The sequence below is a fragment of the Bubalus bubalis genome, chromosome 12, assembly GCF_019923935.1.
Source record: "Bubalus bubalis isolate 160015118507 breed Murrah chromosome 12, NDDB_SH_1, whole genome shotgun sequence".
In the NCBI taxonomy this organism is placed as follows: Eukaryota; Metazoa; Chordata; class Mammalia; order Artiodactyla; family Bovidae; genus Bubalus; species Bubalus bubalis.
In genome coordinates, this window is record NC_059168.1 from 32,394,696 (window position 1) to 32,417,586 (window position 22,891).

A 22,891-nucleotide genomic window follows, 5' to 3' on the forward strand; every position below is an offset into this window, starting at 1 on the left:
ATCTTTGGCAAAACATAATTTCCCAAATATGAATCACCCAGATGAAAACTCATCAAGGTAAATTACTGTGAAAAACAAAAAACAAAACATTGTCTTGAGCTCTGAGCAGCAAGATGCTGGGAGCTGGGGGAAGGAAAGTGCTGGAGTGAAGTACTGGGAGAGTTGCATAATTTGGGTAAATTATCAATGCTTATTTGGCTTATAAGCCCATTCATCTTTTAACTCTGAAAAAGAACAAGTTGGTTTTCACAACTGAAAAAATGTTCAACTCCCACAGAACAGAAAGAAGATAGAATATAATTTCTGCTCTAAGGCCTTGGCAGTTTTGAGAAAGAGTAAATAGCAGGCTAATTTACTGAAATGCTAGTCTATATTTTGTTCTTCCTTCAGTTCTAAGAAACTAGCCTAGTTCCTTTTAGCACTTTGCCTCAAAGGCTTTTGTTTTCTTGGCAAAAGGTGGAAGACAACTTTCTGGAAAACAGTGCTTTTCCAATCTTTTGTGAAGGCATAGTTTGCAAGATGTTCAACAAAGGAAAAAGAAATGAACAGAATGCCTTTATGGTCTAAACTAGATTTACCACTGACTGGGAGAAAGATGAACATCGGTGGAATTTAGCAGTACTGAGCACCAACATCCTGTCATCTGATAAGATTCAGGGGTTCAGAGAGAATTACTGAGGTCAATATAGGAGGACTGAACCATAGTTCATAGGCTGCAAGAATCAGCAAAGACTCTTTGCCCCACTTAGGACACGAACAATAGGGTTCTTATAATTTAAAGGACAAACTGGGAGAACTGTCTTTTTGGTGAGAATCAGTGAAGACAGAAGCCAACAGGAGCTTCTGCGTGATTGAAGGTGGGTGGGAGTAGGGGTCACATGACTATGATTAAATATTCTGTAAACCCAGAAGAAAGGCCCAAGGTCTCACTTAAATTGATATTAAAGCCATTAATAAATGTGTCATTTCTTGCACACCGGAGTTGGTGGACTCAGACTTATAATTTTATTAATACATGCTGGGGGGAAAAAAAAAATCTCTGAAACAAATGTGTCTTCTGTCCAAAGCTGGAAATCTCAAAAGGGAGTCTTTTTTCTTTCAGATCATGAGCGAAACTTTGCCAATGGCGTATGAATTCCTAATGAAGTTGTAGGTGCCAGAGTTTCCCAAAATTAATCAGCCAAGGAGACACAGGTTACTTTACCACGAAGAAACAGGCCATGCCCAGGAGCAGAAGAGTGGAAACATGTTATATTAGCTTACAAATCATGTCCCTGGAAGCAACCTAGATGTCCATCAGCAGATGAATGGATGAGAAAGCTGTGGTACATATACACAATGGAGTATTACTCAGCCATTAAAAAGAATACATTTGAATCAGTTCTAATGAGGTGGATGAAACTGGAGCCTATTATACAGAGTGAAGTAAGCCAGAAAGAAAAACATCAATACAGTATACTAACGCATATATATGGAATTTAGAAAGATGGTAACAATAACCCTGTATACAAGCAGCAAAAGAGACACTGTTGTATAGAACAGTCTTTTGGACTCTGTGGGAGAGGGAGAGGGTGGGATGATTTGGGAGAATGGCATTGAAACATGTATAGTATCATATATGAAACGAGTCGCCAGTCCAGGTTCAATGCAGGATACTGGATGCTTGGGGCTGGTGCACTGGGATGACCCAGAGGGATGGTATGGGGAGGGAGGAGGGAGGAGGGTTCAGGATGGGGAACACATGTATACCTGTGGCGGATTCATTTTGATATATGGCAAAACCAATACAATATTGTAAAGTTAAAAAATAAAATAAAATTTAAAAAAAAAGAAGAAGAAAATAAAAAAAAAGAAAAAAGAAATCATGTCCCAACAGTATCAATTCTGAGTACTCCTTTCAATCTATCATTTATTTGTTCCTATTTCTATAAGCAAACTACACCCATATAGGTATCTATTCACTCTGCTTCCTAACATTATGTTCACTGCTGCTGCTGCTGCTGCTAAGTCGCTTCAGTCATGTTCGACTTTGTGTGACCCCATAGACGGCACCGCACCAGGCTCCCCCGTCCCTGGGATTCTCCAGGCAAGAACACTGGAGTGGGTTGCCATTTCCTTCTGCAATGCATGAAAGTGAAAAGGGAAAGTGAAGTTGCTCAGTCGTGTCCAACTCTTAGCGACCCCATGGACTGCAGCCTACCAGGCTCCTCTGTCCATGGGATTTTCCAGGCAAGAGTACTGGAGTGAGATGCCATTGGCTTCTCCAGTGGTATATAAATATAAATACATGGCAGTAAACAAAGAAATGATGTATTGACTAGAAGTTGAAGAAGTCAACTCACTAATGTAGAATATAATTATTCATTTAGGAGTTTGGTAGGAATCTATGCAACTGAAAAGATGTATCTTAAATTTTAATGAAAATTAACTGGTGATTCATTTAGGGAACATTTCTGGAGTTTTCTGCTTTGATATAATTTTCATACTCTATTCATCACTTCCTAATGCAAAATAGTTGCACTGATTTAAAAAGCAGGCTAATGTTCTACACACAAGTGTTATTGAATACATAAGAATGGGAGGGAATAAACATAACTGAAATCCATAAGATTAATTGTATTTCAAATGAATAATATAACTACACTCAAGGAAAAGAAAGGAAGAAAAGAAGAAACAAACTAATCAAAGTTATTTGCAAATAGTATTTGACTATATACATTAAATCTTAGGCAGTAAGATATAAAAAGAATCACAAATTAATCCTGAATTGCTTTTAGTCAGGTTATTACTTGTGGGATGGACAATGTAAAGCAATTCTGAAACTATCATAGATGTGCTACTGGATTGAGCAAATGGGAAAATGACATCACTGGGAGCCAAGGTTCCAAGTTGGAAGAAGAGATATGAAAACATGAAATGGGGGAAGAAACAATGCTGTAGAAATGGTCGTGCTAGTGTGAACTCATGTTTTCTAAAATATATGTATATGTATATTTGTGTGAACATGTAATTTATATGTATGTATGTGTGTGTGTATATATATATATTTATGTGGAGAGGCATATTAAAGCAAATACACATACACACATATGTTCACTGCTGTTAAGTGGCTTCAGTTGTGTCTGACTCTGTGCAACCCCATAGACGGCAGCCCATAAGGCTCCCTAGTCCCTGGGATTCTCCGGGCAAGAACAATGGAGTGGGTTGCCATTTCCTTCTCCATTATATGTATGTGTGTGTGTGTGTGTGTGTGTGTATTTATGTGGAGAGGCATATTAAAGCAAATACACATATACACACATATATATAAACACACACACTTATGGGCTTCCTTAGTGGCTCAGCAGTAAAGAATTTGCCTGCCAATGCAAGAGATGAGGATTGGATCCCTGCGTCAGGAAGATCCCCTGGAGAAGGAAATGGCAACCCACTCCAGTATTCTTGCTTGGAAATTCCATGGACAGAGGAGCCTGGTGGGCTACAGTCCATGGGGTCACAAAAGAGTTGGGAATGATTTAGCAACTAAACTCAGCAGCTATATATATTCAGGTATATGTATTTATACTTGAGTGTATTTACCATCTTAGCCTCCAGAAAAGGTTGCAAAGCAGTGCTGAGCAAACCAATACCAACCACCTACACCTAACTCTCCACTAAATAGAAAGTAAATGTCTCAGTCTGGGGCTGGGGCATGGTAGTAAAAGTTGTGCCTGAAATATTCTGTTTTGCAAAAAAAGTGAGGAAAAAAAATCTGAGGTGAAGGCATGTTACAAGATCACAGAGACCAACTTCATGGGACTCACACTGGCCCAAATAGGGACATTTTAAGCACCAAAATAATTAAGTAATTATAACTATTTGAAAATTCAGAAACTTGTAGGTCCATACCAATAAGGAAGGAAGGAAAGAAAGGAAGAAGGGAAGGAAGGAGATAAGGAGGAAGATGGGGAGAGAAGGAAGAAAAGAAAAGGAAAGAAAAAAGAAAGAAGGGATAACTCTTGTACACAGTAGAATGCTAAGTATTGACTCTAAACGTGGAAAGAGTAATGGGGTTTGAAAATAATCATTTATAACTACTGTGTTAAAGACTGGATCAGGAAAAATCTTCAGTAGGTGATAATCTGGGGCAAATATTTGAGGAAGATATTGCGATATTTTCATTGTCTTAATATGTCTCTCCACAGACAGTTTACTAGTTGTAAGGGAGTAAAACATATTAATCATACAATGGAGAAACTGGGCAACATATTGGCCAAGTGTTAAAATCAGGAGTCAAGGATATGGATATTGTTTGTCTCCAGACAGGATACTTTAAGAAGATCACACAATCATCAATGTGGTATTTCATCCAAGAATGTTAAAACCTGAATTCAATCATGATGAAACATCAGATAAGCCCAAAGAATGACTGTATATGGATAAAAGATCAGAGGACTATATATCTTTTTAATTTGTCAATGTAATCAAAGACAAAGAAAGTCTATGGCAATGTTTTCAATTAAAGGAGACTAAAGAGATATGAGCACTAAATGCATTTAGTGTATGCTCTGCTAGAGGTGCAAATGCTATAAAAGACAGCATTGGGTTAACTGACAAAAGGGGAATATGGGTGAGAGGACAGATGAAATATATTGCGTCAATGCCAAATCTACTGATGTTAGTAGCTCTTTGTTCTGTAAAGGGATGTTTGTATCTTTAGAAAATGTGCACTGAAGTATAATATTTACAGTGAAGGGCTATTAAGTATGTAACTTATTCTCACTTGGCTAAGAAAAAAAGAGTGAAAATGTCAAAGCAAATGGGACAACATGCTCACAATAGTAAAAGTGTATCACTGTCATTTTACTTTTGAAATTTTTTATAAATTTGAAACTATTTCTAAACAAAACTTTTAAAAAATGTGTTGCCCCAGTCTTTTATTTCTATACCTTCTTCAGCCACTGTAGTTTAGGACTTCACTGCTTTACATTCTGAAGCATTTAGCACATTGCACAGAATTCATATTGCTCAAAACATATTCTCAACTTATTTTCCAGCTTAAATGCAGTGACTTCCCAACTGCCTGAAAACCCATGAAATATCAACTCCTTCATTTGGAGCACTGACCTATTGGCATCCAAGGCCGTTCTAGCCATGTCAGCTGTCCTGTGGTTACATGAAACAAAACAAACCTTCTCCGCTGCCTGAACACTAGTCTGTCTAGCCTCGTCCAAGCAATTCTACCCTTCCCCGCATAATCTTATCTGTATTATCCTTTCTTTACAGCCTTCAAATATTATTGATTGCCTTAGCTATTCCTGAAATCTTTAAGCTCTTCTGAACCTCAAGAACATGAATTGTTTACTCAACCTTTTAGTACATCATATACTATCCCAGAGGATAAGTGTGATTTTGATATGTTTTTTATATATATATATAAAATCTTCATAAAATCATGCTATATCTGAGAAAGTACTCATCATAGTCATATATATACAAGGATATTAATAAATATAAATAAATGAACCATGAGTTAAAAGCAAACAATTTTTTTTAAGTTAACAAACACAATTAAAAAAAAAAAACACCTAGGCTCTCTCTCAGTTCTGGTAACAATGGCATTTCAAAGTAACATGTCATTTTACCTCTTTGAATCTCAGCTTCCTCATCTATAAAAGGAGAATGTATCTACCCTATCAATGTCATAGGGCTGTATGAGATTTGAGACAAACCTAAGGGACTACAGAATGTTCTACTGTGACCTTCACATGTCCTTGTCTCTGGCAGTTATTTCTTCCCAACCTCTTATACATGATCTCAGATCCTAATTTCTGCCCCTTTTGATAAAACCCAGACTGTCCAAACAATAGATGCTAATCTACATAACCAATTTACACCTCTTCCAAGAACTGCCTTTACCAAAACTAGCTGAACTTCAGCTGACACTCCTGCCAAAGCCCTATAAAAATTCTGCCTCCCTTCCCTGAGTTCACACAGTTTCTTTAGAGACTTATGTTTGGCAATTTTCTTATGCTAATAAGTCCCTGGTTGATTTTCTTCCTGGGAGAATAAAATGGCATAACATAGCAGTGCTTTTTAAATGCCAATCCATGGGCCAGCTGCATTAGAGTTCTTTGGAGAGATTTTAAGAAATAATAATAATGGGCTCCTCTCACACTTGCTGTGGTGTATGGCCAGGAAATGATCTTTTTAAAGCTCTTCAGATGATTCTGAAACAAAGTAAGTTTGCTCCCACATGAAGACAAAAGTTTTGCAAAGCCATAAAGGGCTAACGAAATACAAGACAAAAGAGATCTATCGGTTGGTAGTTTGCTTCGTCTGAACTGAGGAATGATTCTCTTAGAAGTTAAAATCTCATACACATTATTTCTTCATTGATATAACCACCCGATCTCTGAGAATGGAAACCCCCTTGAGACTGAATGTAGAACAGACACTTCAGTGCTGCACAAGGACCATCTTGCATCTTGCACTAAAATAATTAACAGGGAGATGTTCTCTTAAAAAACAGGGAGCTAATATCCCAGCGGGTCATATGCTTGAAGTTATTTTCAGCAGAGAATAAAGGTGAGCCAATTCCTCTTTCATTTGGTTTCCCTCTGTCTCTGGCGTGGGCCTTTATATTCCTCGCCTCAGTCAGAAATCCATAAATCAGGGACTGAACTTGACATTCTTAACATTAGAGCTTAACCAACAGAGCTAAATGGCCAAAACTGATCTATCATAGCTTAAAATAAAAAGCAGTTCACCTGACAGAATGCCAGCGTATCTATCAATGTATCCAGAAGCTAGAAAGTATAACGTGCTGCTGTTCATCGCCTAAATATATAAGGAAGAAACTGAACAGGAAGTGGCCTCCAAACAATAACTTCAATATTTTATGAAGCCCTGAGATATTTATCAAAGCATAAAATTAAAATCTAACTTCTTGAATTATTAAATCGAAAGGAACATGACAAAAAATTGTTGCTCATTTGAGAGAAAAGAAAACAACATACAGCTTATTAAATTTAATTGCTGCTGGAAGAATTTGAATAAGAAATGAACTGCGTCTATTAGCTTCAAGTTATTCATTTGGTTTTCAAGGTCACCTGCAAGAAATAGGAAAGTCTAAAGCTTCAGCAAAGGCAAGGGTGATAGGGCTTTACCTGTCATGGCCTGTTGGTCATCCACCGTTAACTTTAAACTTTTTCCTCGGCGAACCACACGCACTGTGTGCCATTCGTTATCATTGAGGTTATAGCCAGCAAAAAGGGTCTCGGGACCTTTGCCTGTAGAATATGCCAAACAGTCATTATGGACACTCAGAATCAGTCGAGCAAATGAACCTCACAGAGAGTGAGAGAAAGAGACAAAGAAAGGGGGGAAGCAAGGGAGAGGGAGGAGAGAGAAAGGAATGAAAGAAAGAGGAGAGAAAAAGACAGAGGGAGGAGAGACTGGCTGGATCAATTCTCAAGCCCATTAGAGTCACAGCAAGCAAGGAAAATTACCAGTTAATAGATATTCAGGTGTAACAGTTTAAGAAGAATCTTTAACATTATGCATCAATCAAAGACAAACAAATGCACCTGTTGTCATAAATAGGCACACTCAACACAGCAATGCTCCCAAATTTGCACAAACTTTTCCCTCTCTCAGAAATTTTCTTCTTTTGCACTATCTCTTTTTTCCTTTTTTTTTTTTGGCTAATGAAGAAGATAGCAGTCATAAGACATCTTCTGACCTTAGGGAGAGATTTGACCCTAGGCCATTAGCTAACAATTTTCAATGAGTGGCACCTGGTTGATTAGGCCCTGGCAAGGAGGTTGCTCTGGGTATTAGATTGTGTGATGACTGCTCTTTGCACTTCTTATCATGTACCTTCAATATTCACCAGGCTTTTAAATTTCTGGAAAGTGTCTGTGAACTAGTGAAGGCCCAGAGAGTGGGTATAGGTAAAAGTACTGACTTCTAGAAAGTGAAGAAAGTCAAGAAAAACACTGCCCATAAAGGGCCAAGTGAGAGTGGGAGGGGAAAAAATGATTAAGCAGTGGTACTGGGAAGTGATTTCCAGCTAAGGACCAAAGGAAAAAGAGCCAGAAGTGTAAGCAACTGGAAAAGTAATTGCAAGTGAACCTATGTAAACTTGTGCAAGTTGAATTTAAGTTGGCTTAGGAGAAGGAAATGGCAACCCACTCCAGTACTCTTGCCTAGAGAATCCCATGGACAAAGGAGCCTAGTGGGCTGCCGTCTATGGGGACGCACAGAGTCGGACATGACTGAAACGACTTAGCCTGCATGCATGCATTGGAGAAGGAAATGGCAACCCACTCCAGTGTTCTTGCCTGGAGAATCCCAGGGACGGGGGAGCCTGGTGGGCTGCCGTCTGTGGGGTTGCACAGAGTTGGACACGACTGAAGCGACTTAGCAGCAGCAGCAGCGACAGGACAGACTATATCAGAAAGTATCTGTTGATGTTATTGAAATGACAAATTAAACAAATGTCTCTCTTACACATAAAAACAAAGGAAGGGAAAAAAATAACTTTTAATAGAACTGAAAATGTTTTATTAAAAATAAGCCTTGCTATTAATCTGATATTTTGATTCATTTAAAAAAATCATGAAGTTTTTAATGATACATCTTTGGTTATGGATTCCCCCCCGCTTTTTTTTAACGTACTGACACTTCTTGGTAAACTAAAATGACTAAAGACATGACATTTAATTCTACAACTTTCAATTGATTCAGGATCAGGGTGGGGTTCACAATTTCTTCCACCAAATTCTACCAGACAATCTAGCCAATGTCCAAAGATCATAGGATGGTGTATGAAAATGCCAAGAAGAAGGAGAGAGAAAAGAAAGAAAAATAAATTAGGGAACTAAGTACTAGAAGAAACCTAAGCAGTCTGTCCAACAAAACATCACTGCTTTAATACTGCAGACTACTATACTGATTTCTCTCTTAGAATGTTATTGATGAAACAAGTTCTGTCTTCCTTGTTTGAGGTTTCTTTGAGGCTTAAAATGAGCCAGTGATATAAGTTAAATTTTGCAGAATTAATTGCCTCCTGTCTTGGGTTCCCCTGGTGGCTCAGATGGTAAAGAAATCACCTGTAATGCAGGAGACCCGGGTTCAATTGCTGGGTCGGGAAGATCCCCTGGAGAAGGGAATGGCTACCCACTCCAGCATTCTGGCCTGGAGAATTCCATGGACAGAGGAGTCTGATGGGCTACAGTCCACGGGGTTGCAAAGGGTTGGACACAACTGAGCAACTAACACTTTCAATTTTAAACAGAATCATCATTAAGATTAGTAAGCATTTCTTTTTGTTTCTTTAGAGAAGTTAAATCGCATCTGGACACACAAATAAAAACTAGTCTAGATAGAAGAGTTTGGAGAGATTGATCATTAAATAACTAGAGGAAGCCTGTTCAACAACTGCAGTTCAACAACTGCAAAAATGCTTTGAGACCAAATGTTGAAAGCAAGTCCCAGGATCAAAGGAACTCTTTCTAGTTTCAACAGTGAAGTGTTTAATAACTCTGCAGAATCTTAGCATCCTACTGGCAGCAAGGGCCATTCTGAGTTTTGATCTTTGAAAAGAGAATATATCATTTTTAAAGCTATTTTTATAGGGTATATCTTTTTTCTCTTCAAAATGTGTGCTTTTGAAGCAGTCTCACTCCTATTCTCTTAATGTAAGTGTTTTGTCAAGAAAAAGAAGCATAAGGGTGATATCATCATTATACCCCATTCTGGGCTTGATCTTGCAGTGAAATCATAAAGCTTTATCCATGAAACAATAATTTCCATAACAACAGGCACAAAATCCAATTAAAAATAACCCTTTGGTTCATGAAAATCTCTGTGGACCAACCTCAAGCTCCTTCCCTGCATTATTAAAAATGTGAAGAGATTGATTTTGGAAGAGGCTTTTTTTAAAAGCACTTAATATTCTCAGTTTAAAACAATGTTATTTATGTGACATGAAGTGTCATGGAAAGTGAACTGGACAGGGAATTAAGGATTGCGGTTGCTTGTCCTTAATTTGCTACTGAGAAGGAAGTTGGGTCCTGGTAAATGTTTGTTATGTACCAGGCACTTTATTAACTTACTTCATCTTTATTATTATCATTTTGCTGGCGTGAAACCAAAGGCCTAGAAAGCTAAAACAACTCGGCCCAAGGTCACATAGCTAAAATGTGATAGAGATGTCTTCTCTCCTAGGTCTGACCTAGGATAATTTATCCTCTGTTGAAATTTTGAATTTCAGAGTCATTTGTCCCTATGGCAGAATTATAGTCATTCATACCATTAGTGATCTGAATTCCTTTTGAAATTTCTTTTTCCTTTTAGGATATCAAAACATGTCTCATTGATTTTAACCTTTCTCCCAGCATCAATGTGTATGCTAGGGAGGGAATAGTCACAAAACTGTGGCAGTGGTTAATTATTATTTTTAAATGGTGGAATTATTTTTTTTTCCACCTGTAATCTCACATAAAGATATAAAAATCACATAAAGGGGAAGTTGCTATTCTGTTAAAGAGGCAGGCCAACTTGTCCCCTAAGGCATCACCCAGAAGCCCTGGACTCTGCAGAACCCTCCGGGATTGAGGGGGAGGCGGTGGGGGGAGACACTCATTTCTTTCTTTAGGAAAATGATGAGCTTCTTTATTAGAAAACTCCAGGAAAGGCTTTTAAAAATCATTTGCAAGTAACTTTTTCTTTTCAAAGTTAGATTAAGAAAAAAGATTTTTCACTGAATTAAAAAAAAACAATTTTTCTAGAACATCATTTATTACATTACCAAGGTCCACAGTTATTCAAAGCTACTTTTTAGTCTACCTACATTATCAACTCTTTAACATGCATTTTCAATACTCTTTATAACTGCAAAGTCCAAATTCATAAACTCTTTCCTGAAGATTTTATAAGCTATTTCCTCTTATATCATGTGAGTTATAGAACTGACTGCCTTTCCTTATCTCTTTCTATTCATCATAAAATCAAGATTTAGGATATATGCTTACTTCCAGCAACTTGATTCTTTCTTTTCTTAAAAAAGCAAAAAAACTGCATATTGACCTTTCTTCCTAATTAATCATTTAGGTTATTTTTGCTAATCACTTTATATTCTATTTGAAAGTATTTTGTCATAAATCAATAAATGAATTTATTTAATGAAGAAAAGAATAGCTTCACATGGATGTAGAAATAACTAATTCAACTCTCCCATTTTATAGATAGCTCCATGGGAGGTTAGTTGACATGCATGAATACAACATCACTGATCATTTCAGATATTATTGCAAATGTATTTTAAATTTATTTTTAATATTTGTTTCATATTATTTCATGAATATTTCAAATTTACTTCATATTCAAGATGTATATAATAGCAATTTTGGATACTTTTTGTAAGAAAGCTTTCTGTGCAAATGTCCTGTGAAGTATATTCATTGTTTTTTGTTTTTTTGTTTTTTTTTAATGTAGGGGGGAAAATAACATTAAAGGACAATAGTGAAGATTAAAACAAAGCTAAGAAGTCTAGGAAGCAATGTGATTAAGGATGTCTAGTAGACTGTAATGACAGCTGTCCCTAGAGTTGAAAGTTAGATGTAGCTTGAGAAAATCAAACCCAGACCTACTATATTTTGATTTTTGATACTGGATGCTTGGGACTGGTGCACTGGGACGACCCAGAGGGATGGTATGGGGAGGGAGGAGGGAGGAGGGTTCAGGATGGGGAACACATGTATACCTGTGGCGGATTCATTTTGATATATGGCAAAACCAATACAATATTGTAAAGTTAAAAAATAAAATAAAATAAAATAAAAAAGTCAAAGAAACAGATCAAAAAAAAAAAAAAAAAGAATTAGTGAAATGGGGAGGGGGGAGATATAATAGTCTAACTCAAGGAACAAACTAATAGCTTAAAACACAAAAAGAAGATAAATGTAGTTGGTCATTATTTACAACAGAAGATGCATAATAAAAATAAAACCTCTTTTGAAAAAAAAAAAAAAGTTCCAGACTTGAGGGCTGCAAAGGTTAGACTCATTGCATACCCTTTAGGTAGCTATTTCCTTCCACTGGTATTTTTTAAAGATGCTAACTACATACATGGATCATCCGTATGAGGTGCCCATTTCTCACTATAGTTCAAACTAGTTGGTTCTAGATTTCCTTTTTGTTGCCTTAAACATTAAAAGTAAGTGATTTCTATATGTAACAACCTAGAAATTTGAGAAGCTAATCTGTTGTATCAATTAAGCTATTTAAATATGCGGATTTGAATAAGTACTTCTGCAAGGCCACAACCCAGCAAACTGCATAGATGATGGGCAGGTAGGAATTCATTTAGTTTGCCTTCTAGAAATGATCTCTCTTCATTTTATTAAGACTAGGTTGTGCCTTTTCAGCCACAGCTATGTGGGCTAAAAATGGGCATCACATGAAAGTGGGGTTTCTACAGTACTTCTATAAATAATAACAAAAAAATTCACATTGCCTTAGGGATATAAATTGGTTCTATCTTTATACGTAACTTTTTTTTTAGATCATTAAATTGCCTATAGCACCCAGCAATTGAATTAGAAGTTATTACAGCACCATACATCTTAGAATTATGAAATTTTGAAACCGAATGATCCATGTTATGGAGAAGGCAATGGCATCCCACCCCAGTACTCTTGCCTGGAAAATCCCATGTACGGAGGAGCCTGGTAGGCTGCAGTCCATGGGGTCACTAAGAGTCGGACATGACTGAGCGACTTCACTGTCGCGCACTGGAGAAGGAAATGGAAACCCACTCCAGTATTTTTGCCTGGAGAATCCCAGGGATGGGGGATTCTGGTGGGCTGCCGTCTATGGGGTCACACATGGACATGCTGAAGCAACTTAGCAGCAGCAGCAGCAGATCCATGTTATATCTGCTGTTTATCTAGTCTCATTTAACTAGTCTTATTCATTCTGGATTATGTGGTTCCCATGTGCTTGTGCTTAGTCACTCAGTCATGTTCAACTCTGCCTATCCATTCTTCAGTGGATCTTCCTGACCCAGGAATCAAACCAGGGTCTCCTGCATTGCAGGTTGATTCTTTACCAGATGAGCTAGCCTACTAATTTAGTTTAAAAATTATTTTGTGCCAAACACTGATCTCAGCATTGGGAATGTCCCAAGTTAGATTTTCAAGGAGCTTTCTATAGCTTACATTCTAGTAGATCTAATAGGGGTCAAAATACTTCTGGCAATGGACCAAATGAAGCTCTGGGAGTTGGTGATGGACAGGGAAGACTGGCATGCTGCAGTTCATGGGGTTGCAAAGAGCTGGACATGACTGAGCGACTGAACTAAACTGAATGCACCAAATAGTAAATATATTCCACTTTGCCAAATTTGGTTGTCATTGCAATTACTTAACATTGCTATTGTAGTGCAAAAGCAGCCATAGACTATATGTAAACTAATGGATATGGCTTTGTTGCAATAATTATTTGTTTAAACAGTAGGCCAGCTTAGTTTTCAGGTCTTTGAATGAGACACATAAATAGACAAATTCCCTTTTCTTCTGAATCTTCACATTGAGTATTAAAGAAATAAGCAATGGAAAAATAGTCATGAGTTTGAGTCCGGAGACTGGAGTTTTAGATTGACTGTGGCCATTAACTCCAACATAACATTAATTATTGGAGAAAGAAATCACAACCCACTCTGGTGTTCATAACTGGAAAATCCCACGGACAGAGGAGCCTGGTAGGCTACAGGCCATGTGGTCGCCAAAGAGTCAGACACAACTTACCAACTAAACAACAACCTTAATTATTCTAACTTTGTCTAATGCTCCCACAGCTCTTGGTCTGAGTTTTCTTCTCAGTAAAACAATGACAATAACAAAAACTAAGAACAATGTTAAAAGGCTGTAAATGGCATAAACCAATTGCAAAGTCCTTCTACTTCTAAAATGTAATTACCTTTCCTGTTCTACAAATTTAGAATAGCAACTTTCATTGAATGCATGACATTTGTGTATGTGTATAAAATTAGGTGTCTATGTATATCAAAATTTCCAGGTATTAAGCTTTATTTGGCAGTTGACTTTGAGGACTATTGCCTCCAGTGGGAGGCAGGACCCAGTGGGAAGCTGGAAATAAGCCTTGTCATTGTGACAATAATAGGAAGAGAGAAAAGGCAGGAGAAACAGAAGCAGGAGCCACCACTGCTGGGTGCCTGAGTCACTGCTCCTGGCAACAGCACATATACCTGGAAGTGACAGGAGGATGTGTTTCTCAGGTTGTAATTATGACACCTTCAGCCTGCTATTCGACTTTGCCATTAGTTTCTGGTTTTAAAATAATTACTTTAAAAAATAATCAGATTGCTCCTTGAAGGACCAACAGAAATGAAAGAAGAGTGATTCTTATTCAATGTTTCTGTTTTATCTGTCTCAATTTTTATACTGGGCTGGGAGCAGAATTTTTTGTTTTTATTTCCACATGAATCAGTTAGGAAAGCTGATTAAAATTAGAAACATATAAATGGCACTTTCAGATTAAGATTTTTTTTTTTTTTTGGCAATATACTAGCCTTACAAGGGGAAGGAGCAATTAAATGATTTCTGAGCCCAGTAAAGACATGCAACTCTTGTTCAAAATGTAGTATTTCAGAACAGTGATAGCTAAGTATTTACCCAAAAACAGGCCCTTCTAAACACAGAGCCCTGGGTAAATGCACAAATTGCATGCTGTTTGAGCCACCCCTAAAGAGGAGTCGAGGTTTTGTGCTTATTTATTTTTAAAGTTTTCTTTTAGTTAGCTCTACATTCAGGAATATGCAGACAAGACTGCATTTATCAACATAAGAGGTGAGGTTACATCACCCTCCCCAGTTTGTGAGCCCTTAATGACAAGGCCTCTGGGGTATCAGAAAGGCTGTCTATCTCAGAGCTGTCTTGTTGGCCAGATCTGGTGCCAATCATGACCTGGATAGACCAATCATCCACACAGCCGTAAGGCTGATGTACCAGCCCAGTCACCTAACTCTTCCTCTTCTCTAATCCTCCTCAAGTTCTCCTCAATTTAGCTGATCCTTGAGAACTATTGAGAATGTTTTTATATTGTCGTTTACTGTAGAGGAAAAGAGACATTTATAGACTCCTAAGGACAGATACATTTCTTTATACTAAAACTATTACAAATATTCCTCCCTAACTAAAAAGTGTGCTCTGTGTGTGTGCTGTGCTGTGCTGTGCTAAGACACTTCAGTCACATCTGATTCTTTGTGACCCTACGGACTGTAGCCCGACAGGCTCCTCTGTCCATGGGATTCTCCAAGCAAGAATACTGGAGTGAGTTGCCACGCCCTCCTCCACCAGGGGATCTTCCTGATCCGGGGATCAAACGGGTGGGCGTCTCTGATATCTCCTGCATTGGCAGGTGAGTTCTCTACCACTAGTGCCACCTGGGAAGCCCAACTAAAAAGTACTTTGAGCAAATAAAATAAAATTAGACATTAAACTTGGTTCAAAAATGAACAGTAACAACAGAAGAAAGGCATTTTGTAAACTTTAAAAAACCACTGGAGAAATGAAATAGTCCCACACTAATCAATTTCACTGTATTTACTTTGGTTAGATTGCTGTTTAAGTCTTTTCTTTCTTTTAAACTTTCTACAATGTGTATATCTTGGTCTGGTGCATGTGTTTTAGATTCACAGATTCTCTGAACTTTTATCCTAGTTCCATGAGTTACTAGCTATGTGATCCTGGTAAATTATATAAATTCTCTGTGTCTCAGTATTCTTATCTCTAAAATAAACTAACAATAGAGCCATTTTACAATATAAATTTAAGGCATTTTAATTACTTAAAACAATGCCTAGTGCATGGTACACCTTCGTTTATAATGATAATAATATCATCAGTATTATATTGTCACTATTGTTATTCTCCCTTCGTTGTTGTTGTTGAGTCACTAAGTCATGTCAACTCTTTGTGACCCCATGTGGACTGTAGCCCACCAGGCTCCCCTGTCCATTGGATTTTCCAGGCAAGAATACTGGAGAGGGTTGCCATTTCCTTATCCAGGGCATCTTCCCAACCTAGAGATCAAACCCACGTCTCCTGCAGTGGCAGGCAGATTCTTTACTACTGAGCCACCTGGGCTTAGAACTTCAGGAAAAATACCCTAGGTCCTATTTTTCAGTGCCTTGAATATAAAAGCCATGCTTAATTATTTATTGAATGAGTAAATCTGTTTAGATTTTGTGAACTTTTTTTTATGGTGGATTGAATACCTCTTGATATTGAATTAAGCCAAATAGTTAATGAAAAGTAACTCCATTAACTTTTAACACCAATCTTCACTAAGAAGTGTCAAAAATAGAAAGTTTCATCCCCTTGTTTCCACATTTGGCAGCATGGAATCTGATAAGTCCAAGAACTGGAAAACTTGGGCTACTCGGTTATCTGGCTAATTATTTAGACAGCTTTTTTGCTTAGTTCCCTTGAAAATAAATTTAATGATGCGTACAGTCTAGGAGAGCAAAATGACCTGAGGCCGGTAGTCAGTAACTTCCAAATACAAAGAAAGTAGTTGGCTTAGGAATGGGGGATTCGAGGCTTAATGAGTATTTAATTATAAGAAAACATAGATCTTGTGTGCAAAGAGGTCTGACCTGGGAGAGCTACTGGAAATGCCCTATGGAGACTCCTCTGCCATTTTCCTAACTCATACCAACGCTATCCTATCATCTACAAAATAAACTTTACTATATACAGCTGCCTCCCCTCCTGTTTCATATCTGGCTAGATATCTTAGCTCTAAGCAAATAAATAGACAAGGTTTATAAGAAACATTTAGCCTTTACACACAACTTTGACATTGATTGTACCCATTTATGACAGATCAGGATAAATATCTCTGATGTAAATCATTTTCAATGTAAAAAAACATACATTTTAAGAAATACAATTTACCTTTTAAGAATATAACTACAACACAGTAAAAAATGAACACAAATTATATATTACTAAAATAATGTTTTAAAAGAGCTCTTTTAAAATCTAATCTAGCTCAAGTGACTGGTTTAGGAAGAAGCATAATAAAATAAACCTACTATAATGAAAGGAAAAGTCTGGACTGTGACTTTATTTTAAGAAAAAAAGGCCATTTCCAAGAAAAGCTTATCACATTATAGGATAGTCTGCATGTATAAAATTAAGTACTAAACAGTTAATATGATTTTAAGTAAGCATTTTAAACTGAAAATATACTGAGCCTTTGTGTAACATGAGAAGAAAAGGATTATATTGATTTATATTGACAGAAATTTAAACAAGTATTATGCAATTCCTACACAATGCCAAACTATCTGAATGAAAACAAAAATGAAAAAGCATACAAATATTGAGCATTTTGACATTTACAAATATTCAACTTGACATCTCATAAACAAAGCCATGAATTGCAATGACAAATGCAAAGATGCTAAAATTAAATAATTTCTCATCCAAATACAGCACTGTTACAGAATTTATTTTTATGAGAAGATCAAGAAGAATGTACATTTCTGTAAAATTAAAGGAATAATTTAATACTATAATATTATTACTAATACTAATATTATAGTACTATTAACACTATAAGTGTATTTGAATATCATTAAATGTGAGACTGACTTAACAAAATTTTGCTGTCACTCAATATTTTGGGGGTATTCTTGTAAAAACCTTCTCCCAGAATAAGAAGCACATTAGGAAAAAATGAAAATAAAAAGCTAAGCTTCTGTCTTTAGGTTTTTATTCCTTTTCATTTCACTAGGAAATCATAACAATGCTTGAAAATCTAGCTTTCACTATTTGTGGTAAACATTACAATATCTATTTTTTTAAAAAAGCAAATGCATTCTCAGGAATATGATAAGGATAATATGTCTTTAGGATTTTTGAACTATAGTGTCTCATTTGTTTTGATCCTTTTTTTCTTTTTTTCCTCAGTGAATGCCCCAAAGAAAGCTATAAACAAATGATACATGATAATTCAATCATCTATCATGTAAAAATTAGAATGATAATATAAATTGTTTTCAAAGTATTAATATAATGATTTCATGAATTCTCTATTTTGAATTTTATTATTGCAATAACAAATAGAACTAAATTTAATTTTTCTTTTATTGTACTGATAATTAGCTTATTTATCCAGCTAACTTTTAGTCACTAAATTGAGTGCTATGATTCTATTTGACCATTTATTTTAGTAATTGGTAAAATACTGGATTACTCCTTTGTTTGAAGTTGGGACAAAGTCTTCTGAAATGAACGACACGCCTTCCTAAACAGGAGCTATTCTAAGATGGTGCTTGCCCACCTATAGCAATGGCTATTAGCAATTAAATCTTATACCAGATTAATTTGGTTAATCTCAGGAGAGAGTGTTTGGAGGTTCCCTGGAGCTGGTCAGCCAGCTGCTAGAAGAAATGTTATATTTGTGTGCTTGCTCCTCGTCAGTCTTGCTACACTAAGATTACTTTAGTTAGGTTTTCATTTGAGTGAGTTAGTGTCACTGATAATAACTTATACCAGTGCAAAGTATCTTTTCATTTACAGTTATTCCAATCTAGTTTGTTTTTCAAGATCGTTCTCACAGATGCTTCTGATCAGTGTTCATATGATTGCTTTGAAGTCTCTGATGAATCATGATAGAATTTATTTTTGTACATATATGTTTTCTCCCTATTTTATTGTTCTTCAGCTGGCTCAGTGACCTCGATCTGCTTCATATTACTTCAGTATAAAATCTCAAATAAGCAATGGGTCAGATTTTTCAGTGCTGCATGCTATATTTACAAACTGGACATATTAATATTTTTTTCAGTATATTGTTAAAGTAAAAAAAAAAAACTGTTGCAAAACATTTGCACACCATGACCCTATATTTTTAAAGAAACACATATAACATATTTATTTCAATAGTACTGTGCATAAAATATTTCAAGTCTTATATTTAGACTGACCTCCTGGGAAGGATGATGGGAGGGTGAAGAATACTCACAACTGTATGAATGATGCATTCAAAGAACAAATAACAAAGACCAATCCAATACTAAGTACAACAAAAGTAACAGTAATTGAAATATTCTTAGAATTTCTTACTTTACCTTTGGAAAATGGTTTTCATAATGTACTCCTTACCCATCTTGCTCTTTGTTCCCATTGGTCACAAGTAAGAGAAATGGATAAGACCTCTGAGCAACCTGAACATTTCAATCTCCAACTTTTTTATGGTTCCATGCATTTCCCCTCATTTAAAGAGCCTTGCTCACTTGACTTATGTACCATTTGTCAGTAATGTGTTGAAGAAATTATAATTCTCACGGGTATTTCATGGTTAAAGTCAAAACACTGTTAATCAGACAGCCTGAAGAAGAGATGCTTGTGGGGAAAGCCCACTGCTCCTACATTACCCTGGAGATGCGTATACTGACTCTCTGGCTCCCTCCTCTGAGGACACTTCATTGGATCACCAGTGGGCATCTTCCCCCAAAGTTAAAGTCTGGTCAGTGGCTTATGAGGTGACATGACGAAAGCTCTGCTCAACAGAGCACAAGGATAAGTAATGAATCCACTAGATTCTCTTTCTAGGGGAGTTTGATAACATAGCATACATTTAGTCAACAGTTTAAGGAGCAGCAAAAAAAAAAAAAAAAAAAAAAAACATGCACAGGAGGAGGCAGTGGACAAATAACCATGAGCTAGGAGACACCATGGTAAGCAAAAGACACAAAAAAGTAGAAGCTATGACCAAGCAGAAGCAAGTGAGTAGAGAAGAGAGGAAACCAAACAAAGCTCAGCTTGAAGGCTTATGTTAATCATGTCTGATATATGGTTAAGTGGACAAAATGTCTTTTAAATTATGCATCCACTTTAGCAGTTAGCAGATACATAATTTCTATCTAGCAACTAAATGAGGAACTGAAATCCATGATTATATTATTTGTTTCCATATTTTCTGATAGGTAAGTAATTGATGAAGTGTAAATTGTTAATGGCTTTCTTTTGAGAAAGATTAGGAAGGCAAAACTTCTTGAAAAATTGCAATATATTTGTTAAATTGCAATATATTCATATATAAAATATTAATATATTCTACAAGTCTACACTTGTACAACGAGTTATTTGTGTGGCACTATGTATCATCATTGAACATTAAGGCTGTCCTAAGGATTAGAGGCTATTTTAAACAGAAGTTTTGAGCACTTTTTAGTCTTTCTGAGCCTTTAGGATTAACTGTTTATGAACCTGAATTATAGAGGCACATAAGTAAAAAAATATGCTCCAAATACAAACAAACAAACAATTATTGTTTTCTTTAAAATAAATGAAATTCTAATCATATATCTCACAATGAGACTGGCTAGATTAAAAAAAAAAACAAAACCTTAATAGTAGCTGCTGCTGCTAAGTCACTGCAGTTGTGTCCGACTCTGTGGGACCCCATAGATGGCAGCCCACCAGGCTCCCCCATCCCTGGGATTCTCCAGGCAAGAACACTGGAGTGGGTTGCCATTTCCTTCTCCAATGCACGAAAGTGAAAAGGGAAAGTGAAGTCACTCAGTCGTGTCCGCCTCTAGTGACCCCATGGACTGCAGCCTACCAGGCTGCTCTGTTCATGGGATTTTCCAGGCAAAAGTACTGGAGTGGGGTGCCATTCAATGTCTAATTCATATTTTGACCTTCAATTTTTTGGATCAATGATAGCTTGTTAAAATGCTACCTCCCTATCAAAAAACAAACAAAAACAATGCAAAACTCTAACCTATGAAGGAAATAGCAAATGCTTTAGAAATCAACTCTCTAATAGCACAATAGGAACCTGTGATCAACCAATTGTGGTCTCACAATTTGTGACATTTTGTGGTAGAAAAGAAAATTTCCTTTTCCCAGAAGCCAAGGAAAATATCAAGTTCAGAATTTTTCTTCTGAAACATTATAGGCTTTTCTGACAATTTCTATTGTGGCCATAGTTACAACGCTAACTTTCAACAATGAAAGAGAATTTGATGAATTTGGTTAACACAAATCTAGAATTCTGCATTTCTTTGAGCACAGCCATTTGCCATAGTAATAAGGAGATGTTCAACTGACTAAATTAATAACTGAGACTGATTTCATATGAATTCTTAACCTGCACCAAAAGAGCAATCTTTTAAAACACTGAAGCATTTTATATTTGCATGTAAGCAATAAGCCAATTAACTGTTCACTAAAATAGACCCAAGTCTTCTACTTACCAAGCTCTCATACGATGATTTTGCACAATCTATGTAGTCATTAAATGTGCATTCTTTATGATTCTCTTAATATTAAGAGCGGGTAATTCAAATGGGCTTTCCTTAAATTTTATTCCAATTTTGATATTTTTCTAAAGACACTGCCTACACAATGGGCCTTAAGAAAAAGACTCAGCTTTTGCTTCTTTGAGTTATTTGTTTTTCATCAGAAATCTATGGTCTCTTTATTTTATATGTAAATTCTCTTATATTTTTGTTGAAAATCATTCATAAACATTCTTTTCCTTTCCTTCATATATACTTTAAGCTTTAAAAATGACAGCAATGAAAAACAAACAAAAAAACTTGCCCTTTTCTGTATGTATATATTTATCTTCCTTTATTCCTTGAGATGGAGAAGACAATGGCACCCCACTCCATTACTCTTGCCTGGAGAATCCCATGGACGGAGGAGCCTGGTAGGCTGCAGTCCATGAGGTCGCTGGGAGTCGGACATGACTGAGCGACTTCACTTTCACTTTCCTGCATTGGAGAAGGAGATGGCACCCCACTCCAGTACTCTTGCCTGGAGAATCCCAGGGACAGCGGAGCCTGGTGGGCTGCCGTCTATGGGGTCGCACAGAGTCGGACACGACTGAAGTGACGTAGCATTCCTTGAGCAGCTCCTATCCTAGGTGGATGGACAGCACCAATCAGTGAGAAGCAGTGATTGATGGAACTCTTGAAATCAAGGATGGTTGTGTGGAGGCAGAGACAGAGGCTCCTTTTGCAGTTCTCTGCTCTTCAGGCACCAGGCAGCTGCTCTGAACTGAATATTTGTTTCATGTTAACAAGAGTCAGCCTCCTGAAATTCCCTCATATCTTTTTAAGTAGTCTGCCAAGTGGCAGCCTGATCAAAGCAATCTAATATGGCTTAAGTGCCACTGGTTGACATTTTGCATTCTTTTATTGCTTTCCATTTTTATCTACATAAAAAAATTAGGATAACTAATATCCAGTTGATCTTTTCATTCTGGTAATAAAATGATAATACAAAGATCTTATTATCCACTCTGGGCATCCATCATAGTACATTTTCCAATAACATATTACTCAGAGCATTTCTTCACTATATCCAAGTCTTGGACTTAGATTTTCTTTCTTTGCAATCCTTAGACAATGAACTGCCAAAAAAGAAGCTGAACTTCAACCCTTGACACTGCCCACATTAACACCATCTCCAATTTTATTATCTCTGTGTCTTAAATAAATCATTTTCTGTAAGAAGCCAAACAAAGTTGGAAGTTCTGCCTACTGGGATATTTTTTTTCACCCCATAGAGCTTTTTATTTTTGTAAGAAAACAAGAAGAAGGAGAACAAGAGAAAACAACATTGGAAATGGAAAAGTAAGATGAGTAAATCTTGGTAGGGAGAAAGAGCAGGTGGGCAGAAGAGATCCATGTATAAGGATTAAATAAACAAAAATAAATAAACAAGCAAAATAAAAATCAAAGATCATGGTTTTATTAAAATGCATGTTTATGTGAATTCAGAGGTGGCCGCAAACCTTCCTGTGGGCAAGAAGGATATTCCATAATTATGTCGTTGACTTGACAAGACAAAACAAA

General features: G+C 36.6%; 1 protein-coding gene across 24 annotated transcripts in view; it reads right to left on the bottom strand.

The window, feature by feature from the left end:
- The window catches only part of NRXN1 (neurexin 1), a 1,220,650-nt gene that overhangs the window by 629,898 nt on the left and 567,861 nt on the right, over nt 1-22,891 (bottom strand). For 23 of the 24 annotated variants that reach the window (XM_025262312.3, XM_025262311.3, XM_025262309.3 and 20 more), the window contains one exon: nt 7,149-7,271. In XM_025262312.3, the coding sequence (XP_025118097.1) occupies nt 7,149-7,271 (123 nt within the window). Of the gene's footprint in view, nt 1-7,148; nt 7,272-7,568; nt 7,594-22,891 lie in introns of those variants that run through there. The other variant, XM_044925900.2, reaches the window with a different exon arrangement.